Source organism: Passer montanus, unplaced genomic scaffold, assembly GCF_014805655.1.
Source record: "Passer montanus isolate IOZ18808 unplaced genomic scaffold, ASM1480565v1 scaffold50, whole genome shotgun sequence".
Taxonomy (NCBI): domain Eukaryota; kingdom Metazoa; phylum Chordata; class Aves; order Passeriformes; family Passeridae; genus Passer; species Passer montanus.
Window position 1 is genome coordinate 971,610 of NW_024369930.1, and position 22,603 is coordinate 994,212.

Here is a 22,603-nt window from a genome sequence, read left to right on the forward strand (position 1 = left end):
AGAGAATGATAACCAGTGCTGCATACTTTTGCAAGTGTTAGTAAATTCTACACACAAAAACATCAGCCTAAGAGTAAATACTTCAGACTCCATGGTGCTTTTCACTTGGAGTTAGTAGAAAACTCACTGCTACATATCTACATAATATTTTTATTTCACTGAAAGATGTAACATAAATGCAGAGTTTAACAGCAAGTACTAAGTCTTTTCTTCAGATTTTGAATCCCCTTTTTGTTTTTAATTTCCAGGAGCGAAATTCATTGGAACTTTTCCTATCCCAGATACTTATAATCCAGATGATGACAAAATATACTTCTTTTTTCGAGAAATATCACAAGATAGTGGCACATCTGACAAGACAATCCTTTCCAGAGTTGGGAGAGTTTGTAAGGTGAGGAATCTATCTTTTTGATAAAAATTAAGCAAGTGTGGTGTGGTTTATTTCTGTGAGAAACATGTTTTCCTCTTTGATACACAATGAGCCACTGTAGTAATTTTTCTGAATATCAATTACTAATGCCATCTGAAATTTACTTGGCAAAAAATATACTTGATATTGACCATGCACCCCTTTTAAAACTCTAATAGGTTTATAAATTATAATTCTGTGTCCAAACAGTAAAGTTCTGCCCTTCAGTGCAAACAATGTTATGTGTTGTTTCATGAGCTTCCAGTGAGGGTGGATGAGCCAAAGTGTACACAGTGGCAAGGTATTTGGAGTTTTGTGGAAAGTTCCCATTGATGTATGGACATACAAACCCATTCCTTCAGCATGGCTCTGTACACCATTCCTGGGCATTGCTGAGAGCTGGGGTCAGTCATTTGTTTCTGCACATTCCTGATAACCCGCTGGGGTGAGGGGAGGCTAAGGAAATACGCAGTTTCTGAGATACACCCACATCTGCCTAGAGGTTTCCTCCCTTTGGAAGAAGAGCAATCCTTGACCCATTGAGCAGGAGGAACGAGACCCCAGGTCTCCTGCAGTGTAAAAAGTTAATTTGGCTGGTGCCCTGACCTCCTTTGAATGATTACTCCTTCACTTTCTCCCTCATTCTGCTTGGGTTTGCTCTTTATGAAAGATTTGTGCCTCAGTGGTATATACAGGCACAGGCTTTCATGAGCTTCAGTCTTCTTGGAGAAGCATCTCTGTCCAGGGCAGAAGCCTCCTCAAAAGATGAGAAGAAAAACATCATTCCTGCACATGAAGACAGCAGTCAGTGTAGCAGCTGTTTAGCAGCCTGATGTTTTCACTGAGGTCTCTACCCACAGTGGCAGAAGGGTTTGTAGACTTCTTTGTCAAATACACTGTCCAGTCCCTTGTCCCCTAGGACATTCTGTCCCTCTATTCTGTAGTAACAGAAGCACTTAGTAGAAGTGCTCCCATCCTGTCCTTGGGTCCTCAGGAATCACTGGTAAAAATCAGGAAAATGGAACTTGAAAGCTGCTTTCATATTAGTAAAATAGTAAACATAAGCTTTCATCAAATGTTTATCTTGTGATAAATTAGAGATAAGCAGCACTACAGAAGTCACACAAATAGGTACATTTCTATGATTTTGTTCAGAAGTTTTAACTGACTTTCAATTTCTGAGTAGTGTGACTACGCTGGCAGTTTCTTGAGAAAAGTGAAAATTAGTACATGAATAAAAGTGTTTGTGATTTGCAATAAGATGTGTGTGGGAGAAGAGCACTCATTCAGCTATGGACACACACTGGAAACAAAGAGTGGGCAAGTGTATGGTTGTGTAGATCTGCAGCTGCTCTGCAGTCCAACAGACTCCCAGCTCCAACTGAGATTTCAGTGGCCACAGCCATTTCACACTTCTGTCCTTGACCTAAAGTGTTAAGATAACAAAACATTCATTCATAAATCAGTTCTCTAGTAGGTTTTTAGCCAGACAAAAGAATGGATAATCTTTAGTTGGGTATTTCGCAGCAGAGTGATTAATGACAGAATGGAAATGCAAACATTTATGATTTGCTGCTAGACATAGCATTTGCTGATTATGAGAGAGCACTTAATGCATTAGGAGAAATTGATAGACAACATTTTCAAGCCAAGGCATATGAGAGAGTATAGTAAACTAAGATATATTGGCTAGAGAAAACCAGCATCCTTTACCTAGAGAAAAAGGGAGATAAGCTATCATAATAAAAGCAAATGTATTGTAAGGAAATCCTAATGACTGTGTATAATCATACCTCAAATGAGAATGAATTTGTAGAGTAATCATGTTAACGGGAAAAATGTCATGAATTTTATTTTTAGTAGTCAAACCAAAACAATGAAAACTGATAAGCAAGGTGATTATTATTAATAGTTCTACACTGTCTTCTTTATTTACTGAGCACTTCCCAATGGTTGCAGAATTCTTTTGATAATCCAGACTCCTGCTTTTTTATATTTGTCTTAATTACCTACAAATTCAAAAAATATATTGCTAATTATTATAATGAAAATAGAATTATTATGGCTATTTGATATAAATTAAATAGGCAAATAGACTTGTCTGTTCAGGGACTGAGATATTTTGGATCTGTGCTGTGACATGAAACATCTGCTGTGCTTAATTGTCTCTGACATGGGAACAATGCCTTTGATTGCAACAATTGATAACAATAATTTGTAATTGCACTGTCTCATTAATGTGATCTGTGCTGCACAAAGTTAAGCCTTTGCCTTCTTTCCCTGTCAAAGAGAATAACAGTATTTGGGAGGAGCTCAGCAGCTTCTGAAGTAGTTTGCGTGGTGTAAACACAGTTTTTTTCTAGTAGAACTTGATTGCTCTCTACCTCGTTATGCCTTAGGGCTCTTGTCCATTAATGCCAGAAACACATGCTGAAATTGGAATAGGCTTTGTTTTTAGTAAGAAGCTTAGTCAATGCAGCCTATTCTTTGGCTAATTTTCAAGGGTTCAACAATATGGTCTCTCAGTGATCCCCTCCCTTAGGGAAGATCTCTGCAAAGTATTCCCCTTTCACAGCTACTTTCAGACCCAGAAGACTGCAGTGCTCTCGCTGGCAGCTCTTTGCCCAGCGTCCAGCAGCTGTCACTTGTCCTGTTCAGCAGAGCATCTGCACCCAGTGCCCTGCAGCCTGTGCTGCAAGAGCGCAGCCGCTGCAGCCCCGCACAGCCTCACTCGCCTTCACATCATCTTTTCTCTGTCACTGGGGGTGTCATGGCCCTGGGGAGGAGCTGCTGTCAACAGTCACTCTCAGAACCAGTTGTGTCATTTATCATGGCAAATGGCATTTCCTGTTTTTGGTTTGAGCAAGGCAGAAAAAGTATCTTTGCCCTATCTGCAATACCTGATCCTACTTCTGTTGCGTTCATACTTTGATAAATTGGAATGTTTGGGGTTATTGGTGTTCTTTTCATGTAAGGCCGTAACCAAAAAGAAAAATCACTATTTCAGCCAGAAAAATTTATTTATTTTTTAAAATGCATGCAGTTAGACATATGTATATTAATTGATCACACAAACCTTAACTTTTTAAGAGCATGGATCCACTTATTCCTACTTCTAGAAACACAGGCATAAGCTTTTACAGCTACACTGTCTTCAAGCCCACAACGCTGAACCACTTTGCATCAGATGAAGACAGGACACAGTCATTACACATTGGGGAAGATTTTGAAAAAAAAAAAAAAATTCAGCATCCATATACTATGCCCTATGCAGTCCAGTAGCAAGTCAGCTTCATTTTTGTACATATTCACCTCTAAATGGTGGCAGAATTATAATTCTATTTTGTTGACACGTTGTATATGTACAAGTACAGCCCTAGAAAAGAGACAGTTTTCCCTCCTATTTTCCCCACTCAAATAAAGGGACAGTTTTCCCTCCTATTTTCCCCACTCAAATAAAGGGAGAAATAAAAATCTATTGTAGAAGAGTCACAGAAAAAGTTTTGAAGAGGGAGGAAAGTTGTTGGAGCTTTTGTTTGTTTGTTATCTATATAGAAACACATCTTTTCATAGTTACAACCTCATCCTATTGGAATGAAGTGGAAATTAGCCAAAAGCAGTAGTCTCTCTGCTGCAGTATGAAAATCCTGTTTATTATTACAGTGGTTTGCATTTGCTGTGTTACAGGCTTCTCTTTAATGGTTTTGGTGATGTATTGCAAAAGTTAAAGCTTGCAGTCTTAGAGGCTGGTTTCCGAGACCTCAACTGCCAAGTAATCAGACTTCAGCCCCTGATGTTTTCCCATATTTCCCAAAGTGTTTGGTATCCAGAAGCAGCCTTTGTTCTAGTGGGAACAAGTGAGCTCTTTGTCTTTTTCTTTTCCTTTTTTTTCCCTTTTTTCTCTTTTTTTTTTAATGCCGTTCCACCCCTATATATACCAAGCTGTACCTGGGGAAAAGAATACTGCAATTAGGCACAGCCCTCTTGGTTAAACTGTACTTTCTAAGCACACTGGAATGTAATCATTTTAAGAGCTCTTGAGTCGAGAGCCCTGGACACACCCTGCATTCCACCTTTGGGTAATGTAATTTATTTCCAAAGACATGAACATCAGCAGAGTTCAAGGCTGTGACCTTGCCTCCTGTCTGGTGCTTAGAGCAATTTGTATTCCCAGGATGGCAGGAGGGAGCTGTTCCTGTGGCTCCAAGTCCAGAGTCTCCGTGGGCTTTGCCACAGGGCTGCTCATGTGTAGAAGTTAAGAGGTGTTTTTCTTGCCCTGGAAATAGTCTAGCCATGCCTTTACTGTGACTAGGGATAACTGGCCCATTGTCATTATTGGTATTTCTGTATTGTGTAGATAACTGATCTCTCTCCAAAGCGCTTGGAGCTGTCCTGGCAGTGTCCTGCTTTCCCGTTCAGCCGCACTAGCCGGGTCCCGGAAGCCAAAGAGCCATGTTCACATGTTCTCAGCAGGGCTAATTAATCTGGGCTCAGAGCCATGCTCGTGCAGCTATCCTGCTTCCAGTTCTGGAGGCAACTCATTCCAGACGAGATTTAACTTCCTGTGTGTTACATGCTTACATACCTCCTTTGTCACCATAATACTGCCTGTCCACAACTCCAGCCATGGGAAATATTTTTTTTTTTCTTGATTTCTCAATAATAATGATTAAGAACTCTCTGAAAACGTCATCCCTTGAACAACCTTGGCTCTCATTTGCCCACTGAGTGTCTTGCAGTTGCCTGCCCACAACTCCAGCCATGGGAAATAGTTTTTTTTTCTTGATTTCTCCATAATAATGATTAAGGACTCTCTGAAAACGTCATCCCTTGAACAATCTTGGCTCTCATTTGCCCACTGAGTGTCTTGCAGCCGTGAGTCCTTTGGCAACCAACTCCTCTTGGACTTCCAGATTTGATATTTGCACATTATGTGCCATTTGAAAGTTTTCAAATTATGTAGAAAAGCAGATGCTCATCATGATGATTTCATTTTTAAGGGCTGATGTGTTGGAGATTGTCCAGTTCCATAGAGTATCTCCTTCTAACTGTGATGGATTAAGAGATATAACATCAGGATTTGTCAGGTTTTTTGGTCCAAGTTTCCTTGTTGGCAAGGGTTATATAAGTATAGGAAGTTTCGTAAATTTCTGTCTCTCATGGGTGTGTTTCAATAATTGGTGTTTTGAAAGGGGAAATCATGATTTACAGATGAGGCAAAAATATGTAAGATATGCTTATATGTAAAGAGGTGTGACTGAATTTTACTGAGCCTCAGGGAAAGTGAGAAAGAAGTTGCAGTGTCAAGATAGATCTTTAAGAACTGAACTATGGAAATGCAGCTGCACAACCTCTGAAGCAAACTTTGGAAGCCATCCTAGTTGCCAGAGAGACATTGCATAAGACACTGCCAACACACCTTGGCTCAGAAGTGGAAGGCTCTAGAGTTAATTGAAGCTCCTATGGCTAATCCAAAGTCTCTGACTTGTGAGTGGTTTGGCTCAGATGTTCAAATATCTGTAAGAGTACAAATAATGACTTTCTGATTTTGAAGTTTCCTCACATGATTGAATTATCTTCCTGTCTTTTTTTTCCCTCTCAGTACATTTATGACAAAAATGTACCAAGGTTTGCAGTTTTGCTATTGTTGATTGAGTACAGTGTTGTAAATACAGATGTTTCAGGATTCCAGATTCTAAAGGACTCTCTAAGATGATGACCTTCCTGTGTTCTTTGATCTCATATCCTTCCCAGCTCTCAGCCTGTGGTTGTCAATGCTGTGGTCACAATATCTCATGCAAGTGACTTCAGGCACTTGTACATAGCCAAGTGAGAAAACTAATTATCAGGCATTCCCTTCCTTCACTAAAGGCAGACAACCAGTGTTTGGAGTTTTTGGAGGAAGACTCCTTCCATCTCAACCTAAATCACTCTCTGAAGGACATATTTTCCACTGACTATAAAGGGAGCTCTGCCCTAATGAGTCTCTGGAACATGAAATGCAGTCATTCTGATGTAAGAATGTGAAGTTCTGAATGGCAAATTCAAGCTTATTTGTTCATAGAGAAGCCAGTTTATCCCAGTGCTGGGTCTCATACTGCTCCAGTTTCACAGTGCTGTCAATCTGTTAAAATCATAAAAATTCTAATTTCCTGTTTGATATTAATTGCATGATCCATCTAATTACTTGACTTGCCCTCATTATCAAGAATGCTGCCTTTCATAACCTGAAGATTTTGTTCTCTGTCTTTATATATTTCTCATGCATGTATATAATATAATTTATGTTCTGCATATATGAAAATTTAGATGAGAGACAGGTAAAGGCAAGTCAAACACTGGAATAAGCCATGTACAATTTGTAATCAAATTTTTAAGTAGATTTTCCTGAGACTCCCATAACATATTTTATTTCTTCAGCCATAAGACTTTGCTAACTTCAGTTTCCAATTGAAGTTAGATTGAACAGCCTAGTGGTGGATATAGTAGAATACATTTAATTTGTGGCAGCATTTGGACAGTTTAGGGGAATATTCTTAATACTAGCATGCCTGCTGGAGATAATCTGAGCAGGATTGCTGCATGGCCTTAAGGTAAAATGGTACTTAGTTTTATTCTTTTATTTGTCTCAAGCCATCTTTGTCTTTACCTGAGCCTGTTAGTTTCTGGATTTTGGGGATTTTTTCATGGTATGTTTAGTAACAGCCCAGAATTTGTCTTTGATGTGTAGTTAGATTTTCCAGTCTGGATCCCATCCAAAGATAATTTGCTAGAAGCTTCTGGGTGTGATGTTTAAATATTTTCCAAAATAAAAATCAACATTTTCCATGATGAACCAAACAGTTATGCTTGCTCCATGTATTTTCTCAATGAAATAAAAACAAGCCTGATTGAGGAGCAGGAACTAAACAGTCCCCACCTCACTGTCAGATGGGAACTGCAGACACAGAGGAGAAGTAACTTCCCCAAGTTTACTTAGTGTATCTATAGGAGAGCAGTCAAAGTTCTGAAGTCTCATGTGCTTTCTTTCCCTTACTTATATTGCAAGTGTGCTTTTATTCTCTCTCGAGTCACACTTTGTGTGTAGCTTGATGTTTTCACCCTTAGCCTGATGAAATCACAGGAGGAATCTTCATCTACATTCTTATGGTTTGGTCAAGAAATTTTGCACCTGAATTCTTGAAAGAGCAAATTTAACTTTCCTGTGTTAGGTTGGTACCTATCAGAGTTGAGTGGGGACAGAATATGTAAAGTGAAACAAAATAATTATAGAAAGAACTGTGAACCTGAAGACAGAAGTTGAAAGGAGACTGTTGGCTGTTTGTCCATTTATAAGTCAGCTACAAGGTTGGAGGTTTTTTCCTCCATAATATAAGGCTTTGCTTCAGGGGATGCCATTTGTTTTTGGTAGCTTTGTCACATAGTTAAGCTTCAATAAGAGAAAGGCTCCAGGGCCTTTTGCAGTTTCAGCACTTTTCCTCTCTGTTCTCCAGCATTTCCTTTTATTCAGGCCAGGAATTCTCTTTGGGTAGTCCTTTTGCACATCTTGCCACTGGCTGTAATTAATAACCTGCTTCTAGAAATTCCACTCATTGTCTTTCTTCTTTTTTCTTCCTTTTTTTTTTTTCCTTTTAGAGGCTGTTCAGGATAATTACTGTCTTTAAAGTTTTATGAATCACAGTGTTTGACATCTTTGATGTAGACTGATTTTTCAGATAACTGCACTTTTTGTTCTAATGTTCAATTTGTCACTGTTACTTACAAGCAAATAAGAGATTTAAATCCCCAAAGATGCAGATGTTCTTTAGTTTTGTTGCCATCTGTTTTCCTGCCTACTGGATTCCAAGACTAACATTTGTTCATTTTAATGAAGCTGTATTTATATAGCATACAAGACACAACAGAATAGGAAATAAATACGACAGAAAGTCTTTAATATAAGTTGATTTTTAAATCACTTGATCATACAGCAATATCTTTTCTGATGGCTTTTATTCTCATGTGAACTTATCTTTAGCTAGATGGCTTGAAAAACCCATTGTTTTGTTTAATTGCACATAAATTTCAGATCAGAAAATTTCCATGGAAGACTCCCAAAAGAGGTGTATGACATGACCTTAAATTACTTCACAAAATTTACACTGTGCCATTTAAACAGCAGTCTTCCTGAATGTCATGGAAGTGGGACATCTGATATTTGAATTCTCAATCTAATTTGGTAGAAACCTGATTTCTCACTCCAACAAATTGTTTTCTGCAATCAGCTCAATGAAAAAGGATGAAATTTTAAGATTTCTGTAAATAAGAGTCTGCCTGATTTATTAAAGTTCTATTGGATTACTTCCCCATTTATCTAAGTAATTTGTAGTTAAAAATTTTTGTGATATATTGGGGTAGTATTTCCTAAACAGGTGACAGATTGAAGAGCCCCCCTTCTAGTTGGCAATTATCTACATTTCTAACTCAGGCAAGCCCAAGTAACCATGATTTTACAGGACTTCTTTCTGTTAAAAAGAAGGTATTTCAGGCAGAAGTGTTGGTATTTGTTACAGCTTGTGAGATTACAAAGCAGTAAGTGCTAATTAAAGCTTTATTTATATTCAAAATGAAATATGCAGTCCCTAAGTGCCTTCATCTGTCCAGTAACAAAGTTTATAGTAAACACAGCTAATCCGGTGTGCTTAGAAGTGATATTTTGGGAGATAAGATTTCAGATACTCAAAGCTGGTTGGCTGTTAAAAGATTAGCCATATTTTTGGAATGAAAGGCTTGTTCAAGCTGCCTTCCCCTTCTCTCAGCACTTAAATTTATCTTGTCTCCATGTCCAGTCTCCCTGAAATATTTAGTGTTCTTTGTATTCAGGCCATATCTCTTGTCAAAAATCATTTCAGTACATTCAGTCAATTACTTAAACAGGCTGGAGGCAAACCTTTGCTTGGTATAAGTCAGCTGAATGGGCTTCTTAGGAGTCTATGAATATGTGTTTAATGCTTACTTCTGTCCACCTGTGCACTAACTGGACTTGGCTTCGGCGAATTTCACTCTTCCGTGCCTTTTTTGTAATCCACTGACTTCCCAGCCTGTACATCCTCCTGTGTTTATGTCCTGTTCTACAGCCAGCTCGCAGCATTTGAGCACATCAATGATTCATTCCAGACTGCTACTATTAAATAATCTGTTTGGCAAAAGAGATTGTCTTTTTTCTGTAGCAGCCCAGTCTCAAAAATAACTTGGGTCAGTATTTCCTTTGTGCAGTCTCTCAGAGGCCAGTGATCAGGAATGATGAGGGTCCAAGGAATCTCCACCAGAGTGGGCAGATAGAATGCAAAGTGTGTGAGTACACATCAGCATGGTCTGAAGGAAAGGAGAACAACTGCATCGTGTCCAGTACCTGAAGCCTCAAGATGGGTGAAAGACTGACCTAATATGCACCAAAAAATAGTATGAGGGAGGAAGGAGTGCCCTTTCTTAAAAAAATAGACATTTACAGAGCTTAGTAAGATAAATATTACTTGAGACTTGCAAAGACATACCTAGACTGTTTATAGCTTCTGAACCTCCTTAGTTTGAGCTGAACTAATTCTCTATATAGATAAAATCATGGCCTTTGTCAGTTCCTGCACTTTCTCAGTCAATCTCAGTGAATCCTAGGCATGTTATAGGAAAGGAAAGACACAAACAGAGATGACATATAGAATTGAGTACTATATGGCTACTGATCAAAAAAATCCCCCAAAACCACAAGCAAAAATATCATCCTAGTAAAATGTGCTTTTTATTTCACTCAGCCGTGGCAGTAGGAAGAAGCATGTTGAAGGATATGTCAGCATATTATATGTGCAACTGTCTAATTCAGTGAAAGGTCTTTTCAGTCTCTCTGCACCATAAATTTGTCACTCTCTGGCTTCAGAAGGACATGGTAGCTCTTGCAATGCTGACTGATCACTGAATCCCCTTTGCTCCATTATAAAGTGTACAGTGTTACTTTGACAGCTTTTGCATATGTAAAACACACCTAGTGAATGTCTTTTCTAATGTCTCTTAAATTCAAATAACATGATTAACATCATGTCCTGGCTTGAGAGCAGGCAAATGTGGATACATCTTAAATCCATATATTTTATACTTTAATGCACGTAGCAGTTGTTAAGATTGCTTCCTTTGAGCACAGTGTTTGGTTCACACTGCTCTCTGGCAACTCAGTGGAACCAATGCATATAGCAGTTGTTAAGATTGCTTCCTTGAGCACAGTGTTTGGTTCACACTGCTCTCTAGCAACTCAGTGGAACTACTGATACATTTAAAATAAGCATTCGTGAAAATGCCATGGTGGATCACAGCTTAAGGCTGGTAAAACACAAGTACATATCTTCCCATCTCTTGCAGAAGCTGAATGCTGCAGTGACAGGAGTAGGAACTAGACAAGGGTTCTTCTTCTATTCAAGCCTCATCACTTGCTCCACACTTTCTTCCTGTTCCCAGATTTTAGTCAGGTAGTAAGAGATACCTCATCTCCTGTGATGCTGCACTGCATCCACCAGAAATCAAAGTGGGAGCCCTGCAATGTGAGATTTGCTTAGCTAATCTGAATTGCCAGAGGAAGGAAAAGCTTAACACTCTTTGCTTTTTAACATTCTTTGTTGCATCTTTGTAGTTGTTTGGTTTCAGCTGCACCACAAAGTCTGTTTGCTCTGCCTTTGAACAGAACACACACATGCAGAGGGTTTTTTTGCTATTGGCTTCAGGCTGCTAATTTTGACACCTTTGTAATAAATCTGTTGGGTAGATGCAAAGCTTCAGGCTTGGCAGAACCTCAGGAAATCAAGAGAGGAGGCAGCAATTCTTGTAAGAGCAGGAGTTCCAAAGGCCATACATTAACAGGAATCATTTCCAACTGAGCTAATCTATTTGAAAGTAGCAGGTACATGAAAAGGAAAAGCAGTTAGAGTGCATTACCAGAGAAGTGTTACTCCTCGTGAAGTGATTTCAGCACTTAAAACTATCTTTCTGAATGCCTGTAGTATGTACAATACAGCCCTGAAGGGCCAAATGCAATCTGTGGTGATGACATGTAATTCCCACCACCCAGTGTTTCCTTCTCTGTCTGGTTCTGTGCCTTCAGATTGCAAAGTGAATTAACAAGAAAGTGATTTCTCCTAATGAATCTGAAGGGGCTGAATATTTATGGCTAAATTTGCGGTCCTTAAACTTACAGCACAGATCCCCTGAGCTTCAGAGTTTATAACTGAGGGGAGTAGGCACCTTCCTGGCATCATTCAGAACCTACAGCTGGGAGACTACTGCTGATAACAACATTTCTTTAAGTGTTTCAATTCTTGGTTCCTGCTGGTATATCATTGTCCATACCGTTTTTAGGATAAAGAGCTCTGGGGCTAAATCGTTCTGCTGCTTGGAACCAGCAGGGTCTTTCATGTAGTCCATGGAAGAACATGTGCAAACTCCTAATTTGGCTTCTTAAAATTTAAATCTTCTAAAATCTACTATCCATACACCTCTGCTGATCCAAGTCAGTAGAAGGTCACTTAGCCTTCAGAAAGGTAATTCCAATTTCAAGTGACCCTTTATATATTTTCTTTCTTTCTCCAGTGGCTAAAGGAAATTTGGGCAAGCCTGCTTATGTTTTGGAAATCCATAGTAAAATACATAAAAAAAATCCCTGTTGCAGGAGTACAGACTGATATTTCTGTAACAATTATTATTAGAATAATATGACTGGTTTTGCCTGGAATGCATTTTTCTCTGTACTATGTACACAAAAAAAAACCCAACAGTGCAGTATTTGCATTGTGAGCTGCTGATGTGTACACAAAAAAAAAAAAAACAACAGTGCAGTATTTGCATTGTGAGCTGCTGATAAATAGTTTTCCTTTTTCTTTTGCAAAATCTATCAGAAACGTTCTGTTCTAGTATGTGGTTTGTAAAGAATTTTGAAGAACAACTGGTTATAAAAATTAGTCTCACAGAGAGCAAGAAATCATGTGATATGGATATTCCAATTAAAAAGCTGGTGAAGGAACTTCACAATCAGTTTTGGGTATAATTAGAAAATTTGAATTGCCCCCTCTCTGAGCTGATAAGTAACTACAGAAACTGCTTAGAAAGAGGCACTCCTACCCTGTTTTAGGAAAAAGAAAATAAAAAAAAAAAGATTTTTATGTTGTTGTGGTTAAAGCAAACTGTGGAATCAGACAGAAGATGCACAGTCCATACTGTGCTGTCGTGTGTTAGAGCCCTTACTTTTTTAATATTCAAGAATTTTATTTTATTTTTCTTAGAATGATATGGGAGGCCAAAGAAGCCTAATAAACAAGTGGACAACTTTTCTGAAAGCCAGGCTTGTGTGTTCCATACCTGGTCCTGAAGGGGCAGACACACATTTTGATGAGCTGCGTAAGTTGATTTATTTTTAATGGTTTATTTTGACGTTAGTGATACCTGCTTTTGTTGGACTTTTTTTCCCTCTGGTTTATAGAAGCACTGTGTCTTGTTTTGATTTTACTCCTCTTCCAAACCATGCTGATAATACCTCTGACTTGGATCAGAAGTCCCTGATTATAATACTGATCTGATCAGAATTACATTGTTTTTCCCTTTCCCTCCAAAAGCTGGAAAGTAAAAATCTGATTTGGTATAAAACCCACACTATCTGCAAATGAACACATTTCAGAGTATTGCTACAAATTCACATGGCAGAAATTAAAATTCCAACAAAAATAAAACCTGGTTATATTTTTACGGATTTCCTAGTTACAGATGGTTAATGTAGAAATAGGCAATGGATGTTTAACTAAAGAAATTCAAATCCCCAAACATATTTTTCTCATTGCAGAAGATATATTCTTACTTTCTACAAGAGATGAGAGGAACCCTCTTGTGTATGGAGTCTTCACTACAACAAGGTATGTGTTGGGATCATGTTTGCCTCTAAAAAGAAATGATGAAGATCTTACAAAGAACTTTTATACTTTTGTGTATTCTCAGATCCTGATTCCTGAGAGCTGTTAGGAACTGCTTGAATTAGGGCTGTAGTCACTGAGTACAATAATTTTCAGAACTGGAAATAATAAATCATGTCCCTAAACCTTTGTGTATCTAACTTTTGAGAGTGATTGCAAAAAGTAATATAAATGTAACAATCAAAAGCAAACTAGATTACTTCAATCTCATCCAGCTGCATTTGTGAATTTCTCTATTGAGCAACCAACAGTTAAAATTTTAGGCAAATTATTGTTGTGATGCCTCATTTCTGTAAGCAACACTTTGACATCTGCTATTTCTTAGTATCAAAATTACTCTATAAACTGATAGTTAAGTGATTTTATAGTTCAGAGTTAATGAAAGGATAACCCAACTTCATCTTAGGGGGTTGCACTAATTAATTAATGACCTTTCAGATCAATTGTGAGGTGCTCTCTATAAAAAGTCAGAAAGAAAATTAAATTTTTTTTCTTTTGTCTCCACAACCTTTGAATTAAGTGTAAATAATTGCTAGCCAAATGCTGACAAGTAGGAGTATGATAAGGGATTGCCAAGACATTCCTTAATTCAGAAGCAGTTACCACATAGCTCTCTAGAATATATAACCACAGAAAATACTTAAAACTGAAGTAAATATTGCACAACAAATGAAATAGTTTGTGAAGGAACTAAAGTACATGCTACTCAGCAGCATGGCATGGTGTACTCTGGAAGACTGAAAGGTTTTAGAATTTTTAGACAAATGCATTTAAAAAAGGGAAAATGCATGAAAATTAAATGTGTTTATTTTTGTATGTTGTTTTTTTGATCTTTCCAATGCAACTTTTAATTCTCAGGGACCTCACCTATATCACTAATTTATGTGCTTCCAGATGTGAACACACTGTAAATGAATGTCCTTCACTGGATAAAATTCTAATTAAAATAGCTAGTAAAAATAAAGCTAGTAAATGGTGGTTGGAAACTGTCAGCCACTAGAAAAAAAAGACACTCTCTCAAGTAGTCCCAAAGGCCAAACCAGGTTTCAACCAAGCAAAGCTTAAAACTAACAGTGATGCCTTAAGTTCTAGCTTTCATATTTTCTAGATTCTGTACTGCTTTAATATATAACTCTGAACTTCATATAAAGTGTTAACAGGTTCTCTTCACAGTTTAGTTGTACAAAAGAATCATTTTCCAGCCCAAGAACCAACGGCAGTGTTGCAGCTTCAGGCCCAAAAAGTATAAAGAGCAGGGAATTGAGGAGAGCAATCTGTGAGGATGAGACTTCATAAGCTGAAGCTGTAACTGGGCAATTAACTCCAATATGTAAATGTACCAAAACTTATAAAAATGTGAAAACTCATGACCGGTCATCCATCTTGGGTCCGTCTTGGGTAGAGCCCCAGCTGGGCTCTTGCACTGCCCAAGGTGTATCCTATAAAGGCCTTTTAATAAATCCCTACTTTATTCCTTTAACACTGTCTGGCCTCTGTTCCAGGTAGCCTCTCAAGGCATCAACAACAGTGACATTAAATATCTGTAGTTAGCAGACCTGTGCAGGTTGATGTTCAGCAGCAGGTGTGGGATTGATCCCAGCCCCATCCCTGACTCCCTGGCTGAGGTCCCAGGAGTGTTTGCAGCCTGCTCATGTTTGCCTCTTCCCTTCCAGCTCGGTGTTCAAGGGTTCTGCAGTGTGTGTGTACAGCATGGCCGAGATCAGGGCCGTGTTCAACGGCCCCTACGCGCACAAGGAGAGCGCGGATCACCGCTGGGTGCAGTACGAGGGCCGCATCCCCTACCCCAGGCCTGGCACAGTAAGTCTCTCCTTAATTACACACCTCTGTGTAATTAAGAGACTCTATTTTACTCAAAAGCAATCATGCTTCACACCCCTTCCCAGGCTGGTAATTTATATTTTCCGCTCAGGATGTTTCAAATTATCCTCTCAACTCTTCCCCTTCTGTTGATAGGTCAGACTTCTACCTACACTCTAAGTATATAAATATACATTTTTCCATGTCTCTGAGATAACATTGTGTCCAGACTATTTCCTGATTGTCTCTCATATTGTGGTCTCCCACTGTACAGCTATAGTTCTGTCTGTTGGGATCTCATCTAAGGCATCAATCCTTCATAAAAAGCCAGAGACATTTCTTTATATAGTGCTAAGTTATCATGAGGTTTTTTATTTGTATTTCTATTATCTTCATGTCTGTTAAAATCATTGAGATACTGTCATTGATTCTGTTGTGTGTATTTGTGCATGTGTTGTGTTTTGAAGTAAAATAGGGAGCTAACTGCTGGACATTTTATGTGATAAAAAGTAAGTGACAGGAAGAAAAGAGAAATTTGGTATCTGGAAATACTTTAAAGCCTAATCTCTTAGACTTCAGCTGTAACAGGCTGAAATAAGGAAGAAAAACTTTGAAAAACTCATTAAAGTTTTATTTTCCCACTTTTGTCACAGTATTAAGTTTGGAAAATCACAAGCCAACATTACAGATGCGGAAGAAATGGTATTTTCAAAAAACACGTTAACTTTAAATGGATCATCACCATTTTAAACAAATCTTAGTAGATAAAAATGTAAAAGAGCAACAATTTTATCTGGAATAGTTCTTCATTCTCTTGGTCAGGTATTCCGTGAAAAAGAATTAGGCAGCCAGCCATGAGCTGTCAGTGTTGGACATGGCCTAGAAGCCACGTAGCCATTTCTGCACTATTTCTGTGACCTCAGCGCTGGTGTAACCTTTGCCTCAAGCTACATTATCTAGTTAATTTGGTTCATCTTTTCACACATTTCCTTGTGTCCTTCCTCCTGTGTTTCCTTCTTCATCCATCCACTGGGCTGAACTGCGTGGTCCAAGGTGATGCTGTTGGTTGCACGTGGTGGTCCCAGCACTCAGCAGGTCAGGCCCCAGGTGCTGATTCCCTTCTTTCAGCTGAGGATGAGCCTCAGAGCAGCTCTCTCTCCAAAGACCAGGACAGCTCAGGGACTGATTTAGCCTGCCCATGATCTGCCCTGATGGAGCAAATCTCAACTTATTTGGACATTGCCAGCTTACACATCTCTCTGTCATGTGAAATACACAGTGCCCCCCAAAAGAAGATTAAATTTAATTTTTTTGTGTGTGTGCAACTTCCACAGCTGGTTAAGAAGATCAGATAAATTTAATTTTAGCTATAAAAATGGTGCCAGGGAGAACAATAGCTGGCCCCATGGCATCTAAAGAGATTAAAATAACTCTCTTGAAAAACTCAGAGTGCCCCATAAGGATCTACACTTTGCACAGATAGATGGGTCATAAGCTCATTGCATTTTTGAGTGTATTAGCCATCACATGGTTGAGCTGGGATTCACAAGGAAGGAAACATGCCATGCTGAAGCATGTCAGTGCTGATCTTTATCACTGATTTGAATATCCAAGGTTGCAAGTTTTGTAAAAGTTAGAAAGTTTAAAGGTAAGTATTTTCTGTAAGCCAACCCTTAGCTCTCCAACTGCTTCCTTCAAGCACCTGATAACATCTGTGAGAAAACAGTGTCTTCAAAGTTCTCCAAACCCTCGTAGTCAGTGGATTTCTGTAGGAGTTTGTCTGACCAAGGACTGAGAAAGGAAATGGATTTACTGAGGAAGGCTGTCAGAAGAAAGATATCTATCATATTTACTATATAGATTAGGTAAATGTATTGCTGCATAACTTTTTATCTGTTCCCTTAGTGAGCTGGATTGCAAAATACTTCAGGCTCAGTAGTTTGATGTAGGGTATCCAAATAAGTAGATTCATGCCATGCTCTTGGCTTGTGATGGGCTATGCCAAACTTGGATATGAACAGATTTAGGGTGGGATCTGGACAAGCAGTACTGTGCTAAAAGGCAAGGAAAAGAAGCAGCATGAACCTTGAAGAGCACTACAGTGTGAATGCTGAAATGCTCTTCCTTAAAGATTAATTCCATCATTTTTTGTCCGCTGTGAGGTGGTTCAGGAATGCTCAGAACAAAGCCTGAGGGATAATCTACCCTTTTTAAAGTTACTAGAACCTTTCTGAAATTCAAGCTCCTCATGAGGGTTGCCTACAGTTGGCATAGCTAACACTGCTCTGATTCTATATTTCCTATACTTTACGTTCCTGGCAGAGTCTAAAAATGGCTATTCTAGGAAATGCATTTTTTTTGGTGGTTGGCTTTGAGAAATGCATTGACTTCCTTTCAGCATTTATACAGAAGCAGGAGACTGCATACCCTAATTTAACTTTCTGCTCTGCTGCCTTTATCTCCTAAGTAAATAAAGCTGCTCACTATAGAGACTGTGAGTACTTTGATTTTGAAATTTTGACAAAATGCTTCCTGTGGCAATTTGTGTGTGAGATAAACTCCCAACATGACCATGATATCATGCCTTCGCAATGCCGAGTGTGTTCGAGCAGCAGCAGCCCCTCTCTGCTCATGTCCCTGTGCTGTGGCAGGCACTGCCTGCCCTCTGCTGTCATCAAACATCCCTGGACACGGTGGCAGGGCACCTCTGGCACACTCCACACCACTGACACTGTAGAACATGCAGCTATTTAACTTCTCTCAGCGGTATTAAAGTGCAAGTGGAAATAATGGGAATTAAACTGAGGCAAGGCTTCAAATCTGTTTCCATTTGGAAGGTGAAAATAAAAAGAGACAGAAAGAAAAGCATGAAGCAGGCAGCCCCGACACTAAGGGTGAGTTGAAAACCTAGGGAGGTTTTGCTCTGTCTGCTTTAGCTGTTAAAAAAATTGGACTTGCATGTCTGCAGCTGTCCCCAGATAACAAATCCAGTTTTATTCCAGTCTCTTAGGGTTTCTCTCGGGAAATTATCCATTAATAAAGAAACCATGGAGAACTTCCTTTAAAATGTGTTCTGTATTCTGAAGCAGAGTATTCATAATGCCCTCCCAGAAATCATAGACTGCATTGGAACAAGATTTCCAGTGAATTAGGAGGAAGAAAACTTTTCTGGTTCATTTATTGAGCTATAGCAATTGCAGTGTCACAGCAACTCCTAGTGCCCATTTGGAAATTCTGATGGGGTACACAGGACTCATACTCATTCCATTGATGATGAGTAAATGTTGTTAAGGTCAGATTTTTAGAGGAATGTTGGTGTTTAAAGATGCAGATTAACACTCAGTCTGATCTACTGCAGAATGCAGGACTGTTAAATGCTAGCCAAGGCAACAGCAAGTGTTTTTGGTGGGTCTAGATATCTTACTGATCTGATTTGTCAAAAGATCAAAACAAACATCTGAATGAGCAAAGTAGGAACCTGGCAGTCCAAGTCACGTAGCTACAAGAAGAAGCACCCCAACACATTGCTCTTGTCCATTTGAAGAGTTTAATGTCTCACCTCTTTCTACTCCAGATCTGAATATGGTCCTGGCCTCTTGAATTCTTTGTGTTTTCTTTTTATTAAATGAGTTCCCTTACAACCCCTTGGATTTTCCTGTAATCATGGAATCTTAAAATCATAGAATCCACTGAGTTGGAAGAGACCAATTTGGATCATGGAGTTCAACTCCTGGCCCTTTGCAGGACACCCAAGAGTCATGGGATGTACATAAGAATATTGTCCAAATGCTTTCAGAGCTCTGCCAGGCTGGTTCTGTGACCTCTTCTCTGGGGAGCCTCTTCCAGTGCCCAGCCACCCTCTGGGTGAATAACCTTTTCCTGATATCCAGCCTAAACCTCCCCTGACTCAGCTTCATCCTTCTTCATCTCCTTCTCTCTTAGTTGCTTTCTCTCCCCTTCTTCAGTGAAACTCCTTCCTTTATTTCTTCTGATAGTCCAGTGTGCAGGCTGATCACTGGGACTTGGCTGTGCCACAGAGAAATACTGCCTGCCAAAAGCCTCCCTTGTCCTCCCTTCTGGTTAGTTTTGCTGCTTTAATAAACTTGTTCATAAAACATTTGAGGTTGCACAGGTTTCCCTTGTTATTTTTAGACTTATCTTCCCCTTTCACCTATCTTTTATGGGACAGACGGCATTCTTTGCTTCTCCAATTCCTCTCTCCTTTGATCTCCCTACTGTAAAATGGGGCAGCTTAATTAAGTGAAATGTTTCACTTTATGGTTTTATTTTCCTCAGAAAGCCTCCTACACCTCCTGTTACTTACCAACCTGTTTTCCCCAACATGAATCACCTTCCAGCTTGTAACAGCCTTTTGCAATGCTGCAAACTTTGTCACCTTTCCTCATGGCAGAGGTCAGCAGAGAATTGCAAAGTACCACCTGCAAAGTCAAGTTCACTCATCCAGCTGGTCTCAGCTCAGCTAGCCTCAGATTAATGCTCAATTTTCTCAGCTTTTTCTATCAAGAGCACAGGTGTGTTAAATGGGAAAGCAATACAAAGTGCTCAAAAACAAAAAAAACGAGAACAGGTCTTCCAAAAACAATGGGATACAACCAATAAAAATAATAGGGGACTTAAAATTTCTGTTTGCTTTGTTTGTGCTTTTGTTGCGAGGGAAGAGTGAGTTTGATTCCATTTAAAATTGGCAAAAACTGTTTGTTTTTCTCCTACAAACCTGATTTGTTCCCCTCACCCCAGCCTCAGGCTCACTGAGTAGCTTCAAGGTTACTGTGAAAGTCTCCCCACTGAGTGTTCAGTCCTCCTGGCACTCATCTTGTAGAGAGGATTAAGGGTTTTTGTAGACATTGTAGACAAATACAGAATGGGTTGTGCAGCTCTGATCAGTCTACAGAAAAGAAGCCACATGGTATTTAGGCCTCTCAAGAGCCCAAGTTCCATCTTCAGTGCATGGGCTGTGTTGGAGGTCCCCATTTAACACAGAAGCGAGAGGATGAAGGTAGTTCCTCTATTTCATCTGCTGTTTGCTTGATGAATCAGTGATAAGAGAACTTATTTAGAGCCTGGAAGACATAACTTATTAGTTACTAGTTTTGGCTGAGAGGTAATTAACCTATGAAAAGTAAAACACCTTCAACAGGAAGGAGCAAGGAGTTCCCAGGAGAGGGGACACCTGCTCAAGGAGGGAAGCCCAGACTAAGACATCTAATTCCCTGATATGAGAGAGGTTTAAAAAGTACTTCACTCTTTCATGTTTCATACTGGATACTTCCAGTACCCACAAGAGTGACTTGCTGGCATAGTTCTCAGTTGTCCTTCTGAAATCCATAAAAATCCCTAGCCTGGACATTATAAAAGCAAGCAGATGCCTACTTCACTCACTATAATCAATCTACCCTACACTGTAGGTGCTTGAGTCTCAGTGTTAAGTGGGTCTCAGGATACATGTGACAAGACACTTTTAAACTGGGATTTTCAGCACACTTGTAATAGAAACACTTTTGAAGTTCCCAGGGAACAGTATTAGCATTCTCTTTTTAGTTTGTCAGTAGACACCAGCACTGCTGAACTACAGATGTGTCATTAATGAAAAGGATATGTGTTCACATACCTCATAGCTAAATTCCCAAATAATTGCCACCATTTTAATAGGTGTTAGATCCAGCAGCTCTTACTGAGTTCACTAGATGGTGTGAAGCACTATCCAGTTGGGCAAATTGGAGGTTTATTTAGGAGACCAGCTTCTGGCACCAGCTTTTAAGAAACTTGGCCACATTTCCCACATAATGTTAACACAGTCACACTGTATGTCTGAGCATTGTGTGAGATCCACACATCCAGCACTCTGCTAAGCTGCAAATTTAATAAGACAAGTGAAAAAGGAGAAAATCTTACATATGTGTGGTGGTGTTAATTTAGTGTGTATTTGCTTTTATTTAAGCAAGATTAGCCTTAATTTACCACTGTGTGACCACATTCAGATACAAATATCAGGTGAGGGAAGAGAAGGCATCTTTGTAGATCACATGGGATCAGCACTTAGTCCAGATTGATTACTGTCAAACTGAGCTCACACAAATTTAATTTCAGTAAATTTAAGTAACTACTGACTTTTCAAAAGATTTGTGCCCACAGAGTTTATACCGCAGTTGAATGGAGATGCCCTTAGCATTTCCAACTCTGTTTCTGTTGGGTTTGGGGGTTTTTGTTTGTTTGTTTTGGCTGGTTGTGTTGTTTTGTTTTGTCCTTCATATCTAACACATATATTTTTATCAAGTTATTCTTTATGGCAGCAAAGGCCTAAGCAACTTCTGAAGAATAGATTATATGGTGAACAAGCTTCTTGCAAAATTCTTATCTAGTGGTAGGAACTTGATTGGTATAATGTGATTAATTTTGTTTCATATTAGCTATCTAGAAGAAGAGCATCAAATCTGAGCTGCTTGTGTAGAATTCTCTATCAGAAAGACTAGACAAAGATAGCCTTCTGTGAGAAGCTGCTCTTCTGTGCAGTTCACATGCAGCCAAAATTAAAATCTAGATCAGGTGAGATGAATCCCACCCTATAGCAAAAACTGAAGGTGCTGAGAGAGCACAGTGATAGTGTTATGAGAACTTTTATGAAGCCAGATTCTCTTGTAGTCCACATGAAAAAACTCTGCCAACCTATTCCTGTGACATTTGATATAAAAGCCAATATCTTATTGTCCCCAGTGGGAGATGTCACGTATCTGAGACAGCATCTGGTGCTGATGATGTGAATAAATGAACTATGAACTGGGCAGAGAACACCGGTACCACTGTCATGAGACCTGCAACAGGATGTGAACTCACATTTTCAGACATGAAGGGTTGTTTCACTCAGCCACTTGACCATCCTACATCCTACTGATTGCTAGGAAAGGAAGCACAAGCCTACAGGAATTGTTCTGCAGTGATGGGTGGACACAGCTTTTAAAAAAACTGCCTGAGAACTTTGCCAAAGGGTGGCTAAAATGACTTTCTCATTCCCCTGTTCCATCCATCATGCCACAGTGAGTGATGCCTCTGGAAATAATTTCCTTGGCCAAGCATAACAGTCACACCTGCCCAGCTGTTCTTGGTGGTCATGCTGTCTTAGGATAGGGTCCAAAGCCCACTGAAGTAATTGGAAAAGACCCTGTTGACTGAAGCAGATCTCTGGATCAAACCCTTAGTCCTTATTTTTATTAAATAAACTATGCAAGCTGGCAGAAGATTTCCCTGTATCGTGCATGGTAGGGCTTGGGCCTTTGGGATTACTGTAGCACCTCTACAGTTCCATATTGTCAGAAATTTTATCCCAGTGGTTTTTAGTAAGTGATGTCACTGCTCTCATCTTCTTCCGATGATAGGTTTTTGG

General features: G+C 39.3%; 1 protein-coding gene across 4 annotated transcripts in view; it reads left to right on the forward strand.

Moving 5' to 3' along the window:
- The window catches only part of SEMA3D (semaphorin 3D), a 132,001-nt gene that overhangs the window by 82,629 nt on the left and 26,769 nt on the right, over positions 1–22,603 (forward strand). For all 4 annotated transcript variants that reach the window (XM_039723764.1, XM_039723765.1, XM_039723763.1 and 1 more), the window contains exons 8-11: positions 249–391; positions 12,706–12,820; positions 13,260–13,329; positions 15,060–15,204. In XM_039723764.1, the coding sequence (XP_039579698.1) occupies positions 249–391; positions 12,706–12,820; positions 13,260–13,329; positions 15,060–15,204 (473 nt within the window). The remainder of the gene's footprint in view (positions 1–248; positions 392–12,705; positions 12,821–13,259; positions 13,330–15,059; positions 15,205–22,603) is intronic.